Source organism: Cynocephalus volans, chromosome 2, assembly GCF_027409185.1.
Source record: "Cynocephalus volans isolate mCynVol1 chromosome 2, mCynVol1.pri, whole genome shotgun sequence".
Lineage (NCBI taxonomy): Eukaryota > Metazoa > Chordata > Mammalia > Dermoptera > Cynocephalidae > Cynocephalus > Cynocephalus volans.
In genome coordinates, this window is record NC_084461.1 from 67,932,749 (window position 1) to 67,951,335 (window position 18,587).

The 18,587-nt window shown below is 35.1% G+C and overlaps 1 protein-coding gene across 4 annotated transcripts in view; it reads left to right on the top strand.

Annotated features, from left to right (window-relative positions):
- ZFYVE16 (zinc finger FYVE-type containing 16) overlaps positions 1–18,587 on the top strand; it is a 65,600-nt gene that overhangs the window by 13,872 nt on the left and 33,141 nt on the right. For 3 of the 4 annotated variants that reach the window (XM_063086188.1, XM_063086186.1, XM_063086187.1), the window contains 7 exons: positions 3,469–3,577; positions 4,210–6,467; positions 7,393–7,489; positions 10,248–10,409; positions 12,452–12,594; positions 14,383–14,758; positions 17,816–17,938. In XM_063086188.1, the coding sequence (XP_062942258.1) occupies positions 3,508–3,577; positions 4,210–6,467; positions 7,393–7,489; positions 10,248–10,409; positions 12,452–12,594; positions 14,383–14,758; positions 17,816–17,938 (3,229 nt within the window). In that variant the 5' untranslated portion in view covers positions 3,469–3,507. The remainder of the gene's footprint in view (positions 1–3,468; positions 3,578–4,209; positions 6,468–7,392; positions 7,490–10,247; positions 10,410–12,451; positions 12,595–14,382; positions 14,759–17,815; positions 17,939–18,587) is intronic. The other variant, XM_063086189.1, reaches the window with a different exon arrangement.

An 18,587-nucleotide genomic window follows, 5' to 3' on the forward strand; every position in this document is an offset into this window, starting at 1 on the left:
GTAAATGTTTCTATGTGTAACCATCAGTATCCATATTAAACTAAACATAAGTTTATATTTATGTCTCCAGCTCAAATCCATTACCACATAGATTATTCTAGCCCTCTTCCCTTGCTTATCTGTAACTTTCAATATTGAGAAACCTGGTTCCCACCATCTGCCATCCATTTACTTAATTGTTCAATTTCATTGGTTTCAGAATTGTTAACCTGTGACTCCATGGAAAACAACTTTATCAACTAGAGTACAGTGCTTGTGTTCCTTTTGCCTTTAGTCTTACAGACTCCATTTATTTCCAAAGGTCAGAACCTTATTTTTCCACCACCTGTAGTGAGGTTGTTTCGTACATTTGGAATACATTTAGACTCTTGTCACATTCTGCGTTATATTCTGGAATCCCCTAACTTCCTAAATAATTTTTTTCAAAATTTGTGTACATTGAGGTTTATTCTTTATGCTGTAAAGGTCTGTGGGCATTGACAGATGCTTATGGTCTTGTATTTACCATTACTGTATCACACAGAATAGTTTTGCCACTGTAAAAAATTTACTGTGCTTCACCTATTCAACTCTCCCCCACCCCCAAACCACTGACAATCATAGGTGTGTTTACTGTCTCTGTAGTTTTGCCTTTTCCAGAATGGCATATGATTGGAATCATAAGGTATGTAGATTCTTTCACTTAGCATTATATATTTAAGATTTATTGTGGATGATATCAACATTAATAAAGCAAATGTATTTCACAGGACCTAACTTTTTAGAATTGCACGTAGAAATGTTAAGCTTGGGAAAGACAGAAAACTTTCTCCAGGCTAAAGTCTCCGTTGTAGATAAAGGATTGTAACACAGCAAAAATGCTGGCTCTAAGGGCAGATGTCCTTGGTGCAGCTAAACCTAATGATTGTTGCCATGACAAATATCTTACTGTTCTTTTTGTAACCACCTATGTTCCTTTTCTGTAACTTTCTTGCCTGGAGAATAAAAACAGAGAGAAAACCAGATTCAGGGCTATTCCTGGGATCTTTCTTCTCTTGAAAGAATTATTCCTGGGGGTAAGCTTTTTCGGGCCTCTTACTGCTCAGAAGAAATGGGCTTTAAGTAATCCTTTGTGTCTCTGTCATGAGAGGTGACAATTTATCCTTGTCAGTTTGTAGCTTGATAGCTCATTTCTTTATGTCACTGAATAATATTTCATTGTATGGATGTACCATTGTTTATCTGTATACCTACTAAAGGACATATTGGTTGCTTCCAGCTTTTGGCAGTTATGAATAAAGCTACTTATATGCATTCACACCTAAGTTCTTATGTGGACATAAATGTTCACGTCAGATGGGTAAATACCTAGTAGCTTGATTGCTGGGTCATATGGTAAAACTGTGTTTAGTTTTGTAAGGCACTGCCAATCACTCTTCTAAAGCGTAAACAGTGCCCACCAGCAACACAAGTAAATGTGAGTCTGTTATTTGACATCCTTACAGCCTTTGGCATTATTAATTTTTTGGATTTTAGACATTCTAATAGTTATGAAGTGCTATCTCATTTTAATATGCAGTTCCCTAAAGACAAATGATGTTGAGCATTTTTTTGTATTCTTATTTGCCATCTGTACATCTTTGCTGAGGTGTCTGCTCAGAACTTTTGCCCATTTTTTAATTGGATTGTTTTTGAATTTTAGGATTTCTTGTGGATTTTGGATAGATGTTTTAATTTGGATTGTTTTTTGAATTTTAGGATTTCTTGTAGATTTTGGATAAAGTCCTTTATCAGATACGTATTTTACAACTATCTCCCAGTCTATGACTTGTCTTCTCATTCTCTTAACGGTATCTTTTGTAGAACATAAGTTTTTAATTTTAATAAGGTCTGACTTGCCAATGTTTTTCTTTCATAGACCATGGCACTGGTGTACTTAAATTATCACCAAACCCAAGGTTATGTAGATTTTCTCATATGTTTTCTTCAAGAAGTTTTACAATTTTGCATTTTACGTTTAGGTCTATTATCTATTTTGAATACACCTTTATGTAAGGTGTAAGGTCTGTATCTAGATTAATATTTTTGTATAGGGATGTCCAGTTTTTTCCAGCACCCCTTGTTGAAAAGGCTGTCCTTTCTTCATTGAATTGCCTTTTCTCCTTTGTCAAAGATAGTTGACGATATTTGTGTGGGTCTATTTCTGAAGTCTTTATTCTGTTCCGTTGATCTGTGTGTCTTTTCTTTTGCCAATACCACATTGCCTGATTACTGTAGCCTTCTTGTACATCTTAAAAATCAGGTAGTGAGAGTCTTCCAACTTTATTGTTATTCAGTATTGTGTTGGCTATTCTAGGTCCTTGGCCTTTTCATGTAATCTTTAGAATCAGTTTCTTGAGACCCACAAAATAGCTTGTAGGATTTTGGTTGGGATTTCACTGAATCTGGAGATCAGATTGGGAAGAATTGACATCTTAATTTGAGTCTTTCTGTCTATGAACATGGTCTATGTCTCCATTTGTTTAGATTTTCTTTCTTTTTTTTATATTAATGTTTTGTAGTTTTGCACATATAGATCCTGTATATATTTTGTTTGTGTCTAAGTGCTATTTAAATGATATTTTAAAATTCCAAATTCCAATTGTCCATTTTCAAATATAGGAATATGAGTGACTTTTGTTCATTGACCTTATATCCTGCAACCTTGCTGTACTCCATCCATTTTGGGGTTTTTTGGTCAATTTTAGGGGATTTTGTGTGTAGAAAATCATGTCATTGCCAATAGAGACAGTTTTCTTTCTTTCTTTCCAAACAGTATATCTTTTTTTTCCTTTTGTCTTATTGCACTAGCTAGGATTTTCAGTATCACATTGAATTGAAGTGGTGAGAGAAGACATCCTTTCTTTGATCCCAATCTTTGAGGGAAGGCAGTTTCTCATCATGAAGTATACCTCTACTCATAGTTTGCTGAGAATTTTTATCATTAATAGGTATTGGGTTTTGTCAAATCCTTTTTTGCATCAGTTGATATGATTATATGACAATTCTTCTTTGATTTGTTGGTGTGGTGGATTACATTGATTAATTTTCAAATGTGGAACCAGCCTGGCATACTTGGATAAATCCCATTTGGTGATGAGATTATATGTAGTATTTTAATTTATACGTAGTATATTTAATATTATTTTATATGTAGTATTTATAAGTATTTTTAGTTTTCCATCATGAATTCTTCTTTGACCCATGAGTTATTTAGATGTGTTTTAAAATTTATTTTTGTATGCAGATGTTATGTTGTTAGAGTTGGTTTTCATATAATTTTATATAGAGAGGCAATTTCCTCAACTAAAATTGTAGATTCCTCAAAGCAGTACTCATTAAATTTTATTTCTATGTCTATTTCCTGACTATGTTAACTAGCATGAACTAGAAGGCACAATATTAATATCTTAGAGGATTAAATGAAATATCTTACTTTTTATTTTCTAGGCATACAAGAATTAAATTCTAAGTAAGTCTACAGATAGGATGGACAGTTATTTTAAAGCAGCTGTCAATGACTTGGACAAACTCCTTGATGATTTTGAGCAGAACCCAGGTTTGTTGGTTTTCCATTTTTGCCATTGATGGAATTTTAAAATATCTGTAATTCACTTATCTCAGGTATAGAGTACTCTTAGGAAAATTTGATATCAATTTTGGTCACATTGTTATCTTCTGTAAAAAGTTCACTTATTATTAGTTTATTCATTACTAGCCAGAAATAAAAGTAAGGCAACTAGACATCAGATTTCAGATACAAATTTAGCTGCAAAAAGAACTCTTAAACCAACATATGAGCAAGCTTAAAGCATCTTGAAAGCTCTACATAAATTGATATTTTATTACTATGAGAGATGGTATTTTCCTCAGATGAAACTAGAGGGCAGAAAAAGAAGTTAAATTGTTTTTTCAGCTCTTTCTTAATCTGGTTGTTATAGTGCAACTGAGTTATTTTGAATGGAATTTCTATCATTTTATGACTTCTCATTCAAAAGTAAAAACGAGAAAGTACTTTAAAGGCAAATAAAAATAGTTTTAGAGGCTATTATCATTTTGTAAAAGGGTAATCTATCTATGGTCTTTAAAAAAAGTTTATATAGTTTAGAAGTCTAAGAAAATGTAATATCTTTACAATAATTTTAATTTAATTTGGGTCTCCTGAATATCATTATGTCTATTTTTAATTAGATGAACAAGATTATCTCCAAGATGCACAAAATGCACATGATTCTAACCACCGTTCAGTTTCTTTAGAGTTGGCTTCCTCACAGCTAACTTCACTGCTACCAAAGGACCAACAATACATTAATAGTTGTGCCTCATCAGAAACATGCTCTGAAACAAATGAGATTTCCCTGAATGAAAAAACACTTGAGGGACTAACTTCTATACAAAATGAAAAAAATGTAACAGGACTTGATCTCCTTTCTTCTGTGGATGGTGATACTTCAGACGAAATCCAGCCTTTATATATGGGACGATGTAGTAAACCTGTCTGTGATTTGATAAGTGACATGGGTAACTTAGTTCATGCAACTAATAGTGAAGAAGATATTAAAAAATTATTGCCAGATGATTTTAAGTCTAATGCAGATTCTTTGATTGGATTGGATTTATCTTCTGTGTCAAATACTCTCTGTGTTTCTCCAACAAACCATGGTAGTAATACTGTCAGAGAAGAACAGAATGATGTTAACTCCGAACTAAAAAATAGAGAAATTAGTGAAACCAAAGCATTGGGTGTAAAAATAGACACAACACTTTCAGATTCTTGTAATTGCAGCAAAGCAGAAAATTTAAAGGATAAAAAGATCTTTAACAAGTTAGAACCAGTTGTTGATTTTAACATGTCATCTGCTTTGACTCAAAGTTCCAAAATGTTTGATGTCAAAGATAACCTACAACACAAGAGCCAGCCATGTGAATTATTTAAAGATGATGACTGTTTGGTAAAAGAGGAGGTAGATGTGGCTGTCAAAACTGCCACAGAATGTTTAAAAGAAGGAGGCAGCACAAGTGCTTTGCCTCACGGTCTTCCAAAAAGTGAAGGTTTATACTTAAATGATTCAAATTCAAAGGATGAAAATTTCAGATTACCTGACTTTTCCTTTGAGGAAGATAGGACTGCTGTATTTATAAAACAATCTGCAAAAGACTCAAGAAATTTAGACCTTAAAGATAATGATACAGCCCAAGATTCCTCTTCAACTTTATGTGTTTCAAGTGAAGATACACACTCCTCATTGTCCTGTCTTCCACTATCTGGGTCTTTCTGTGGATCATTAATTGAAAGTAAAGCACATGGTGTTTGTTTTCCTCAGAATGAACAGAAAGATAATATACAAGATGCAGTGATTATGCATGAAGAAATACAGAAGAGTGTTATTCTAGGTGGGGAACCATTCAAGGAGACTGATCTTTCAAAACAGGAAAAATGTAAAGACATACTTCAGCCATTAATCGAAAAGATGGGAGATAGCAAGGTAGATTCTGACCAGGCAGTTATCAGAGTTGAATCTTTGGATTACCCTGATGACACCAATTCTTCTGTAGCTGCAGAATCTCAAACAGAGCTTTCTGGTGCTAATGCCCCAGAGTCTCCAGATTGTTGCAAAGGTCTAACTTTTTCAAGCAACAGTGTGAATGGGCAAGACTTAGATTACTTTAATATCGATGAAGGCATGAAAACTGGCACACTAATTAGTGATGCTGAACTTGATGCCTTTCTGACAGAACAGTACCTTCAGACCACTAACATAAAGTCTTTTGAAGAAAATGTTAATGACTCAAAATCTCAAATGAATCTAATAGATACAAAAGGCTTAAATGATGGAAACATCAATAATATGTATTTCAATGCTGAAGCAGGAGCTACTGCAGAAAGTCATGGAATTAATATATGTGGAACAGTTGATAAGCAAAATACAGTAGAAAAAGGTGGCCTTTCATTAGGGGAAGAAAGCACAATTCCAGTTGAACAAGAGTTACCTACCAGTAAGTCTGAGATTACAAATGAATTACTAGTCTCTGATATTGACAGTCAATCTGTTCATGTTGGAGGGGCCAGACCTAAGCAATTGTTTAATCTTCCATCAAGAAGGAGAAGTTCAAAGGAACTGAATAAACTGGATGTTCCAAATATGCCAGAAAGTGAGCCCAGCATAGCGAATACCATTGCTCCAACCACTTGTACTACAGATTCTGTAACTGATTCTCAGGTTAGCTTTAACTCTAACTACATTGATATAGAAAGTAATTTTGAAGGTGGATCCAGTTTTGTAACTGCAAACGAAGATTCTCTACCTGAAAACACTTGCAAGGAAGCCTTGGTTTTGGGCCAGAAACAACCTACTTGGGTTCCTGATTCAAAAGCTCCAAACTGTATGAACTGCCAAGTCAAATTTACTTTTACAAAACGGCGACACCACTGCCGAGCATGTGGAAAAGTAAGTTATAAAAATCTTTAAGTCTTTTATTCTTCTGAGACATTTTAAATGAAATCTAATGTGACAGAAAAGGCTAATTAACAGATGATTATAAGATTGAGTTAGTTTAAAATCAGCATTTTTCACCTACCAGTCATAAAACTAAACAATATAAAGCATTGTGATTTTGCTTGATGGTTGAATAAATGTCACCATGTTGTGGATATTATTAATTACTTGCTGATAAATGAGAAACATTTAATTACCAATTTTTGTGAAATTTAAAGGGTACATGTTCTTATCCCTCTAATATTCACATATCAGATGCTCCAAATTTAGTTGGATCACTCTTTGTTCTTGATTATTTATTAGCAAGACTACTCTGCACCTAGTGTTGTGATCGATGCCCAGGGAAACACTGAAAAGCAACTTGGCTTGCACAAAGCTCAGAATACTGAAGCTGACCTCATTTGCATTTTGACTATTTTATAACAAAGGGTGAAAAGATCATCTATAAACTCCAAGGATTGCCTACAGAAATAACATTGCATTTTTTATTCAGCATTTTTCAGTAATATGTTGGATTCAAATCAATCCTACCCATTTTTAACAAAACAAGATTCTACTTTTAAAAGCTTTAAATAAGGAACTACAAAAAGTTCTTTAAATTATAAACTTATTCATTAAAGAAAGTTTTTTCCAATTAACAGAATGGATTTAAAGGAATTCTTATAAGAGATATGGTTTTAAATTACAGAAGCCTCACTTAAGTGAAAAAAGAGAATCATTTAAGAATGCTACTTACAATTATGGTGATTAGAAAAATGAGTTATATATAAGGAAAATGGGTTTTGGTTAATTAGGTTTGGGGCCTCTCCTCCCCCTGCCTCTAGTAGTTATAAGTATGATTGAAACAAAAATGAATTTGGTATTTTATTCTTTATAGGTATTTTGTGGTGTCTGTTGTAATAGGAAGTGTAAACTGCAGTACTTAGAAAAGGAAGCAAGAGTATGTGTAGTCTGCTATGAGACCATTAGTAAAGGTGAGTATTACCTGACATATTTTCTTGCAGTAATTGAATATATCTTAAAAACAAGTGGATTGTGACAAAGATAAACTTCTTTATTTTCTTAAGGCAAAGACCTAGTGTTGACTTATCTGGCTTAGGTGAGACATCCCAAGGCTTGGTTTCTCTTCTTTTTGTTCCACTCTCACAATTAATACTACCAGTCTGGAAAGGAAGCATTCAATTTCTGGAGTGGCAGTTCATTAACTTTTAACAGGTACCAAGTCCCCAAATGCTGCATTTCATCTGCCTATTTGTTTTTGTCATCATCACTGTCATCTTCACCATCCTAATCTGAACATTTATAGAATACCTACCAATAAAATAGTACTCAATATTATATATCAATAGCATAAGGCAAGATAATAGTTCCCACCCTTTAGAAAATAGCATCCTAAAATGAGGATAAAAGATAAGGTAATAATATTTATGATTTTATACATTCATAGGACTGCCACACTGCATATTTTTATCTTGTATTTTTTTTTCCCCTTCTCAATTTAAATTTTGTGTGTGTGCGCTTCTCATTGTTTCTCTGGCTCTCTAGCTAGCTATCATTATCAGCAATAGTCTTGATGGTCGTCTTTAAGTTCTCACATGTTGTGTGTATGTAGATGTGTGTTTTATGTTGGGTTTTCTCCCCCAAATACATGTTTGGTCTTTTGAGTATTTCTTGGCATTTTCAAAGATTCGTTGACAGTTTAATTCCCAGCAAATATTACTTGGGCCTTGAACAGACCTGCGCACTAGCTCAGGCACTGCTTCCTGTTAGCCAGGAAAATAAATACCTGATAATAATTTGTTTTTCTCTTTTGAATGAAGATAAATTTTTTCAGCAATTCTCCAAAAAGCTCTGATGTGAGTCTGTTAGCCTGAGGTAAGCTGTTTTACTCTGTGCTGTTGACCTCTGCTCTGGAAGATAATAGAGTGTAAATCTTTTTATATTTCTGTGTTACCACCATTGTTATGAAGAGGTTAGTTTATATGCTTACAGTTGTTTTGCTCTTTTTTAAAGCTGTTTTAGTGGCTAGAAGATGGCTGCTGGTGCCAAGGCAATTTGCTAAAATTCAGAAATTTTAGAGCAAGCTCCCACATAATTATCTCCCCCACCTTTTTATTAAAAAATAAAGCAGTCATGAAGATTTGAAACGTTATTTGAGTTGACAGGTCAGATTTTTGGGTGAGCATTCAGACATATTCGGACTTTAAGTGTCCAAGAGGGGAGAAGATATGGTCATTAAACAGACTCAGTTGGATACTGAGATCAAGCTTTGGTTTATCAAAGAAAATACTGTGGAATAAGTTTATTTAGTGTTCTGTTTTATTTACTCTATTTTTATTTCTTATACTATACAGCTTTGTTTATAGTGCTATTTATCATTATCTTATCTACCACAAGAAAGCATAAATAAAAGTTACTTTAACATCAGCTTTAGGGTTGAAAATGAGAGAAGTGATTGTTTAAAATAATGTTATTAAATAAGAGGAGAAAGATAGTTCAAGGGTTGTGAGACACATTCCATGAAGTAATGGAAGAAAAAGATAGTTTGAATAGAGATTATGGCTAATGAGAAAGTTGTGCTGAGATTGTATGACTTTCAAAGAAGCATGTGAATGTCATTAGGTATATTTGGGGCAAGTTGGAAATTACTTTGAGACCCAGAGTAAGATGTTTATATTTCACTTGATTAGTGCTATCATTTAGTGGCACTTGAAGAAGATTATTTTGGCAGTGGCAGCATTGATAACAGATCAATTTGGGAAAATGCTGAAGGGAGATTTACCAGTGCTATTCCATGTTTTCGGGATGAAAAATCATTTAGCAATATTCAGGCACTGTTTTTCATTCTGGAGCTCCATCTGGGAACAAAATAGACGCCCTATTCTCGTGGAGCTTACAAATGTGGGGAGAAATGGATAATAAGCAAAGAAAATATCAGATGGTGATAGTACTCTAAATGGAAATGAAAAAGTGTAAGAGGGATAGATAGTAACAGATTAGTGGTAAGAGACAATATTTTTTGTAAGGTGGTCAGAATAAGGCTTTATAATAATATGACATGTGAACAGAGACTTGAAGGAAGTGAGAGAATAAAGCTGTGTGAGTATCTTTGGGAAGGACATTCTAGTTTGAAGGAATAATAAGAACAAAGACGCTAAGCTAGGGGAGTCGTTGCTTAACTTGTTGAAGAACAAGGTGGCCTGGCTGGCTGGATCATAGTGAGTGAGTGGAATTGTAGTGAGAGATGAGGTCAAACAGGTAACTGGGAAGGTGGAAGAAGTAGGCATGCAGACTATGTAGGGTCTTGTGAGCCACTGTAACAACTTAAATTTTCCCTCCTGTCAGGAAGCCATTAAAGGATTTTAAACAGAGGAATGATGAGTTATGATTTATGTCTAGAAGAATTACTCTGAACTATGTTGGAAATAGAGGTACAAGGGCAAAAACAGAGACAGTCATATTAAGTAAGGATTATTTTCTGCAATAGATATCAAACATATGCCAAATATAATATTGAAGTAACTCATTGGTAGCTTATCAAAGTGGAGTGCTGTCAACTAAAGTTAGGAGCCTGTGCTAGTTACTCAGACAGTATCTTTGCCAAGTGCCACTTCTTTTTCTTAATCAGCCATTTATTTTTCTCCTTACAACTTTAAAATGAGACTTTATGGTAATTTACTTTGAAGTTCAAAAATAGCTAAGATTTTAATACTATTGTTTCCCCCTTTATAGCTCAGGCATTTGAGAGGATGATGAGTCCAACTGGTTCTAATCTTAAATCTAATCATTCTGATGAATGTGGTACTGTCCAGCCTCTTCAGGAGACCCAAACATCCAGTATACCTTCACCCACAACTTTGCCAATCTCAGCACTTAAGCAACCAAGTGTTGAAGGTAACTAGAAGAAAATGCCGTGTCTTAAACTAAAGATAAATTATTAAAATGGGAATTGCCTAGTGTAGTCAGAGTCTAGTCAGGTAAGAGAAACCAGACAAGATACTAGGAAGGATTTAATATAAGCAATTGATTGCACATGTATGTTGGAAGACTGAAAGAGTAACAAGGGCATGTGAGAGATTAGTAACTGCAGGAAGCAATCACCACCAGTAGGGTTGGGGCAACAAAACGGGAGAAGCATAACTAGAACTCAGTGCAGGGGTACCAGGAGGGGCTAGGAGCCAGGGGTTAGAGTACCACATGGCTGGTGCTGTGACCTCTGGGGAATCACTGAGTGGCAAATGCTGGAATCATCAAGGGGCCTCCTAGAGTTGTGCTCAGATGACTGAAGAAGAGTTCCAGGGTTAATGTTAGGAGTACTGAAAATCATAGGACATGCAGCTAAATCCAGTCGTGCTGCTGCTGCAATGATCCTGGCCGGAACTAGGAACAGAAAGAATTCTTTCTTTTTTTCCCTCACTTTCTGATCTCCCACCTGTGCCTACTATTGGCAAAACATGACCAAAACCAGCTAGCAAGGAAGCCTGGGAATTGCACTTTCCAGACTTCCAGCCTGGCATTAACGAGCACCGTGTAGAAGGGTGGGCTTGGATTTGAGAGATAATAGGTAAATAATTGATGTATCTCCTTTTCCTTAAAAATCTATTTTTAGGGCTGGCCCCGTGGCTCACTCGGGAGAGTGCAGAGCTGGTAGCGCCGAGGCTATGGGTTCGATCCTATATAGGGATGGCCGGCCGTGGGTTCGATCCTATATAGGGATGGCCGGTGCACTCACTGGCTGAGCGTGGTGCAGACAGCACCAAGCCACAGGTTCCAATCCCCTTACTGGTCCAAAAAAAAAAAAATCTATTTTTTAATTGTATATTTTCCCACAATGATAAAATGCTTTTTAAATCCATTTTTAAATCCCTGAGTTATATCTTCATCTTTATAACCTATCATCATTTAGGATCTTGAGTAAAGCCCATGTACATTTTGAAACATGAACTATTAGTCTGTAGCATGCTAGAATAACTGTAAATGTCAGTTAAAGGCAAATTTGGATCCTTCTGAGAATTATTTTGGGCCATAGTTTATCACTCAGTAGCTATTTTCCATTTATTATAATTGAACTAAGGGGATTCAACATATATGATTGTATGTTATTGCTCTAAAAGTGAATAAATTTGTGTTTTAAAATATTTACATATTCTTATATTGGCAACCTAAATTACTATAAAAATGTTGCAAATACAGGAAAGATACATTATATAATAATGTCCACTCATATTGCAGAAATATTCATATGATTCCAATTTCTTAAATGTTATCTGTTGTGTTCTGGAAGGGTAGATGTTGAACTTTTGATTTTTTCATGTCGTTCTGAAATCATCTGGCACAGATTTTCACAACCTTCCTCTGTGGATGCTTTATAACAAAAGAAAATATCTAGTTATTTCTTCCAAATATGGGAGGAAATATTAATATTAATAAAGTTCAGTATCCACAGTATAAGAACAAAAACATGTTATGCTCTCTTGTTAAATAAAAGTAAGAAATGATCTCTGATCCATAAGTGATCCTGTTTCCTTTTATTAGACTTTTATCTTTCTGTTCTTCATGTTTTTCTTTTCTTACCTTCCATGCTGTGATCTACTGTGTCTTAAGCTTAAAATTTTATTCAATCTCCACTCCACACTTAGAAACTTAGCCTCAATAATATAGGTTTTAAATCTTCTCCCGGTGTCTTTAAGATGTAATCTCTCCCATTCACTTCAGAGTTTGTGATTCCCAGAGCCACCCCTGGTCTAATATGCTCCCTTTGTATGAATTAGATAGAAACAGACTCTGCTCAGGGTAGATGAATCACAAAAAGACACTTCTCTTGGCCTTTGCAGCCTGAGAGAAAAGCCTTTTGAAAACCATTTCCTGACCCATTTGGTATTAAATCATTGCAATATTGCCAAATTATACTGCTTTACTTTTTCATCTGATTCTAGGACTGTGCTCCAAAGAACAGAAGAGAGTATGGTTTGCAGATGGTATATTGCCCAATGGTGAAGTTGCAGATACAACAAAATTATCATATGGAAGTAAAAGATGTTCTGAAGACTTGAGTCCTCTCTTACCTGATGTGCCTATGGTAAGGAATCTAAAGAATAACTCATTAATTAAGTAAAATTTTATTTTGTAGATAATTCCTTGTATGATTATTAGAGTACTTATCTTTTTATCACTTTGAGCTTCCTAAAATAAGGAAAGTATTGATGTAGTGAATATATTTTATATCTTACTCTTTTTAATGTCAGTTTAAGGCAATGTTTCTCAAATATTTTTGGTCACAGGACCCCTATATACTCTTAAAAGTTATTAAGAATTTGAAAGAGTTATAGGTTATGTGGGTAATACCTATTGGTAATTACTGTATTAAAATTAAAATTGAGAAATTTAAATATATTTATTAAAAAATAATAAGCCCATTACATTAATAGAAATAATATTTTTTGTGAAAAATAACTTTTTCAAAACAAAAGGAGTTTAGTGAGAAGAGTGGCATCGTTTTACACTTTTGCGAGTTTCTTTAATGTCTGGCTTAATAGAAGATAAGATTCTCACATCTGCTTCTACATTCAGTGTGTCATGATATGTTGTTCAATAAGTCATATGAAGAAAATCCTAGGACCTCACTGACTTCATGAAAGAGTCTTGGGGACTCCAGGGATACCTAGACCACATTTTGAAAACCACTGGTATAGGGACTATAAATGAGATTTAGTAATTTAATTTAGACAAATATTTATTTAATGATTTTCAGACATTCAGGAAAGTGTCTGATGGTGATGTTTATGTTTGCTTTTACACAAATGTGATAAGTGTTAAGTAGAAGATACATAATATGGAATCCAGACCATTAAGAACTCTCAATGTAAAGTAGCAAAATACTCTTCAATGTATTAATACACAAATTAGGAATGTTTTATTCATTAAATAAATATTTTTTGAGCATCTACTCTGTGTCAGTCACCTGGTTGATCCTAGATAAATACATTAGGCAAGATGGATACTTATCTGCTCTGTTGGAGTTCACATATCATATAAACATATCCTATTTGTCAGTTGGAGTTCATGAGCTAGATTTTACAAGTAACCATAATTACCAAAGGTATGTTTCTTACTGCCAACTCTCAATCAATGTTTTAACAAAATGAAAATTCTGAAAAGGCTAGTAATATTACTTGAGTTCATAAATGGTTCTCATTTAATATTGATTCTGGTTAGTCTAAAAAGAAAGGAGCTTTGTTGAACCAGACTTGATGAGTAGTTTATTCCAGGTGGGTTACAATTTTGGAATACATATATAATACCACTTTGCTTTCTAACCACTCCCCTCCTCTCTGTTCCTCCCTTTCCTTTCCCCCTACCCACCCAAGGCTTTTTTGGCTATCATAAGAAGGGGATAGCCTTCGGTTGAACTAAGCTTGCTCACTGTGTAAGATTTTACAGGATACTGAAGTTTTGCCTCATTTTTCCAGACTATGATATTAAAGTCATTAATACAAGGAGTCTTCAAAAAGTTCAGGGAAAGATTTGTATTATCTTTTAATTCCATTTTTCGATGAACTTTTTGAAGTACCCTCATACCTAGAGTAAACGACTGAGCATGTGGTAAAGCTAAAACCTTATGCTCCTTAATACCTTCTACTACTGAATTTAAAGAAGCAAAGTGGTAATGTTTTTCAGGAAATTTGACTTCAGAACAATTTCTGAGTCCATTTCAGTTTTCATTCTTTATTTTATTTTATTTTTGGTGGCTGGCCAGTACAGGGATATTTATTCTTATTAAAAAGATATGTTTAGTAGCTATAGAGACCAACATTTCAGGTGAACAGAGAATATGAACTGATTTATTTTTTTATTTCATATTTTACAGACAGTAAACTCAGTGGATCATGCCCATTCTTCTACAGTGGAAAAATCGAACAGTGAGATAGGAGATATTACAAGAAATGAGATAATTCGGAGTCCTATTTCTCAGGTTCCATCTGTGGAAAACCCATCTATATACACAGGGACTGAGGGGTTACCTACCTCTGGTTCTTTTACATTAGATGATGTTTTTGCAGAAGTTGAGGAACCATCTAATGCTACTGGTATCTTAGTTAACAGCAATTTACCTGTTGCTAGTATTTCAGATTATAGGTTACTGTGTGGTATTGACAAGTATGTTTGCAATAAGATTAGTCTTCTGCCTAATGATGAGGACAGTTTGCCCCCACTTCTGGTTGCATCTGGAGAAAAGGGATCAGGTAAGATAGCAGTTACTTAAATTTAAAAAGAATTTTTTTTAAAAGAATGTACTGACGAATTTTGTCTGTGATACATAAAATGCATTTTTTTAACTTAGACAATTTGGTTATAATATGTACTAGGGCTGGTAACTTTAGTTTATAAAAAGTCTTATTACATAAAAATAAATTGTAAAAAGATTTGAACTTTTATGATTCATTTATCACATCTGGGTCCCTAATTTAGAATGAGGCAAAGTCCTATACAGTAGAGAAACTCATAGACTTTTAGCCCTGTGTTTTAGTCCGTTTTGTGTTGCTATAACAGAATACCTGAAACTGGGTAATTTATAAAGAAGAGAGGTTTATTTGGCTTACGATTCTGGGACGGCTGTATCTGGCACAGGCCTCAGGCTGTTTCTACTCATGGTGGAAAAGTGGCAGGCAGCTGGCAGGTACAAGCAGATCACATGGCAAGAGGAAGCAAGAGAGAGGAAGCAAGACAGAAGGTGCCAGGGTCTTTTTAAGCAACAAGCTCTCGTGGGGACTAATAGAGCAAGAACTCACTCATTAATCCCCCCTCCCCCAGGGACAGCATTAATCCATTCATGAGGGATCCACCCCCATGACTCAATCAGTTTCCAACACTGCCACATTGGAGATCAAATTTCCACATGAGTTTTGGAGGGGACAACACATCCAAACTCCATTACCCTGAGAAATGTTTTCATTGTATTAGAGTTTTAACTCCATGTAAATTTTGTTTGTTTGCTTGTTTGTTTATTTGTTCGTTAAGCAGTATGATACCTAAAGCAAAAAGTATTATATTGAATAACAAAGTTAGGAATTTTAGTTACTCATCTGCTATTATGTGTATGACTTGAAGCATGTTATTTAATCTCCTTGGGCCTCAGTTTCCTTTGTAAAGAAGAGAACTTAGGTGATCTCTAAGGTCCTTTTCAAGCTGGAGATTCTGTGGCTAGCTCCTACCTTAGAGGGTTGGTTCCCTAGGATAGACATTTGTTATCCTAGGCATCATGTTGCATCCCAAAATATGAAATAGTGGTTCTCTACATGTTAATGTAGGAGAATGAAGCTTAGGATCTCTGTTCTTTATTTTTTCTTTTTTAAATTTTTATTGAATCAAATTGATTATACATACTTTGGGGGTTCAATGTTGAGATATGTTGATCAAATCAATATTACTAGCGTATGTATTGTTACAAATCATACTTATTCTTTATGCCCCAGTCCAATCTCTCCCCATTCCCTTCTCCCACCCTTCTCCCCCCTCTAATTACCCTAGATTTCTTCTCTCCTTCTGAAAGAGTAATGGTTACTCTGTTGATTATTTGCCTAGATGATCTGTCCAATGCTGAGAGGTGTGTTCAGGTCCCCCTATGATATTGTAGAGCAGATGGTTCTTATGTCACTCTGGAATGGGCTTTGTGGAAAGAGACATCTTCTTCTTTTCTTGGTCTCTGCTGGTGACTCTCCTTGTGTCAGTGCACTCCAGTGGCCGGCAGACCATCTGCATGGTGGTTGTGGCATCTAGCCGCTTTTGCGGCAGCCATGGTTATTCTGGTGGCTGCGGTGGACCACACACATGAAAGTGATGTTTTTGGCATGCTTTTTGGTGCTGGAAGTGTGCCTGGGCTGGAACTAATTTTTTGTCCTTTGCTTACTTCTAAAATGGGAGAACTTCCTATAGGGACGAGTACTTGAGCTGTGTGGTTTAGCTAAATTGTTGCTTTGCTGCTGCTTCCCTAGGGAAGGCTTTTTGTGCAGCTCAGGTTTTAATGGTTGACTTTATAGGTACTTCTGGCTCTCCAGAGATCTGGTGCACCTGGGTTGTATAGAAACTCCGATCGGGGTCTGAGTCTTTTCATCAAACTGCACCCCAAGCAATTCTGTATTCCTGACCAGTCTCCTCTGAGTGGTCCTGTGCTGATTGGGGGGCAGATCAGCTGACCATGCTGTGCCCCAGTATTCTCCCAGTGGGCCCATCTCCCCCACCGCTGGTGCTGCAAACACTTCCACCAAGGCCCTCTTCTCCCCTGCTGACTCCAAGCAACTCCATCCAAAGGGCACGGCTTTTGATGGTGCCTGCTCCATGCACTCAGCAACTCCAGCCTTAAAGTGGCCACAGCATGAAATAGTCAGAGTGGTTTTTTCTCTCTCTCATCATGGCTTCTCCCACCTTCATGAACTCTGTAAGTCTCTCCTCCTTTTCCCCTGAGCTCTAGCAGCCCCAGCTTGGCTGTTGTTGCTTTTTTATAGTTGTAAATTGGTTGATTTGTGGGAGATAGTGATGCTGGGGACTGTCTGTTCCACCATCTTGACCAGGAGCAGGATCTCTGTACTGTCAGTAGGAGCCATTTCGTGAACCTAGCTGTAAGGGCAAAAATACATTAAGCCCTCTCCTTTTCATGTCATGCTTATTTCCCTATTGATTGTCAAGATAGTCTCTCTCTATATGCACATATATAAAAATACAGATATATATACATAAATATGTGTTTTTACATATATGTATTATGTATATTTTTATGTATATATATACATATACATAAAAATATACATAATACATATTTATGTGTGATATATGTAAAAATACTTATATATGTGTGGGTTTTTTTTTTTTTTTTGGTACCTGTCTCTGATATAGGCACATGGCAGCAAGCAGCATATATAACTTGGGTCTAGACTACTTCCACAGACTTTTAAATTTCAGGAATTATAATCAGAATGACCAGCAAAATGGAATCCACTTTACAAAAGCATTTATTTTAAAACTTTGAAGATGCTAAAACTGTATAAATATGCTGTTTAATCAACATATTGTATATATACTCTATATGATACGTGAAGATTTATACATATTGTAGTATTGTAACTTTGCATGGATAGAAAAGTAAAAATAAGTATATAGCAGTTGTCCAGGGTGTTGGTTGATTTTATGAAACGTGTTTGCTTTTGTTTTTAAATTTGATCAGGCCTTTGGCAGATTTATACTTTTTTTTGTTGTCAGCATATTTAGCAGGATATTTATCCTGATTAATATATTTTATTATTTAGTGCCTGTAGTAGAAGAACAGCCATCTCATGAGCAGGTCATTTTGCTTCTGCAAGGCGAAGGGTTTCATCCTGTTACATTTGTCCTAAATGCCAATCTACTCGTGAATGTCAAGTTAGTATTTTGTAAGTAGTGATTCATATTTCTTTGCTAAATTGGTAAAAGGGATTTCTGAAGTAATTACATCTTCAGGTTAGATTTGACTGGCAACAGTGAAAAATAAGCAGCAGTGGATATTGATTTTTTCAGCCAGATATGACTGTAAATAAAATTTGCAAGTTTATATTCAATGGGACTTGAAATACTAGCTTACAGGTTATTACTAGCATCCTTCAGTCAGTCTGAAGTTATGGTCGTGGTCATGGCTGAGCTGTGTTTTGATGCTCTTGATACAATTGACTGTATCTCCTATAGCTTTTAGATAAATCGAAATTTGGTAATTGAGAAAAGCAGGAATCCTGGTTGAGTATCAATAAGGTACTAAATAATTCAAGCTAAGTAAAATGTGACCTAGTTAAAGTAAGGAAGTAAATAATCCTCAATAATAAATAATCCTCACTACTTAATAATGCATCTGTCAGCTTTTCATTCTCTTTGAAACTAACCTAATTCTTACTCATAACATTCAGCATTAGTGTATCTTTTATTTTAGTGTTATTTATTAATTGACTCCATAAGATAATAATTCTTTTTTTACATGAACCTTATACAATTCAGTTTAACGTTTTTATGAGAACTTTAGGAAAATGAGGAATTCGAAGAGTTATGCTTCAG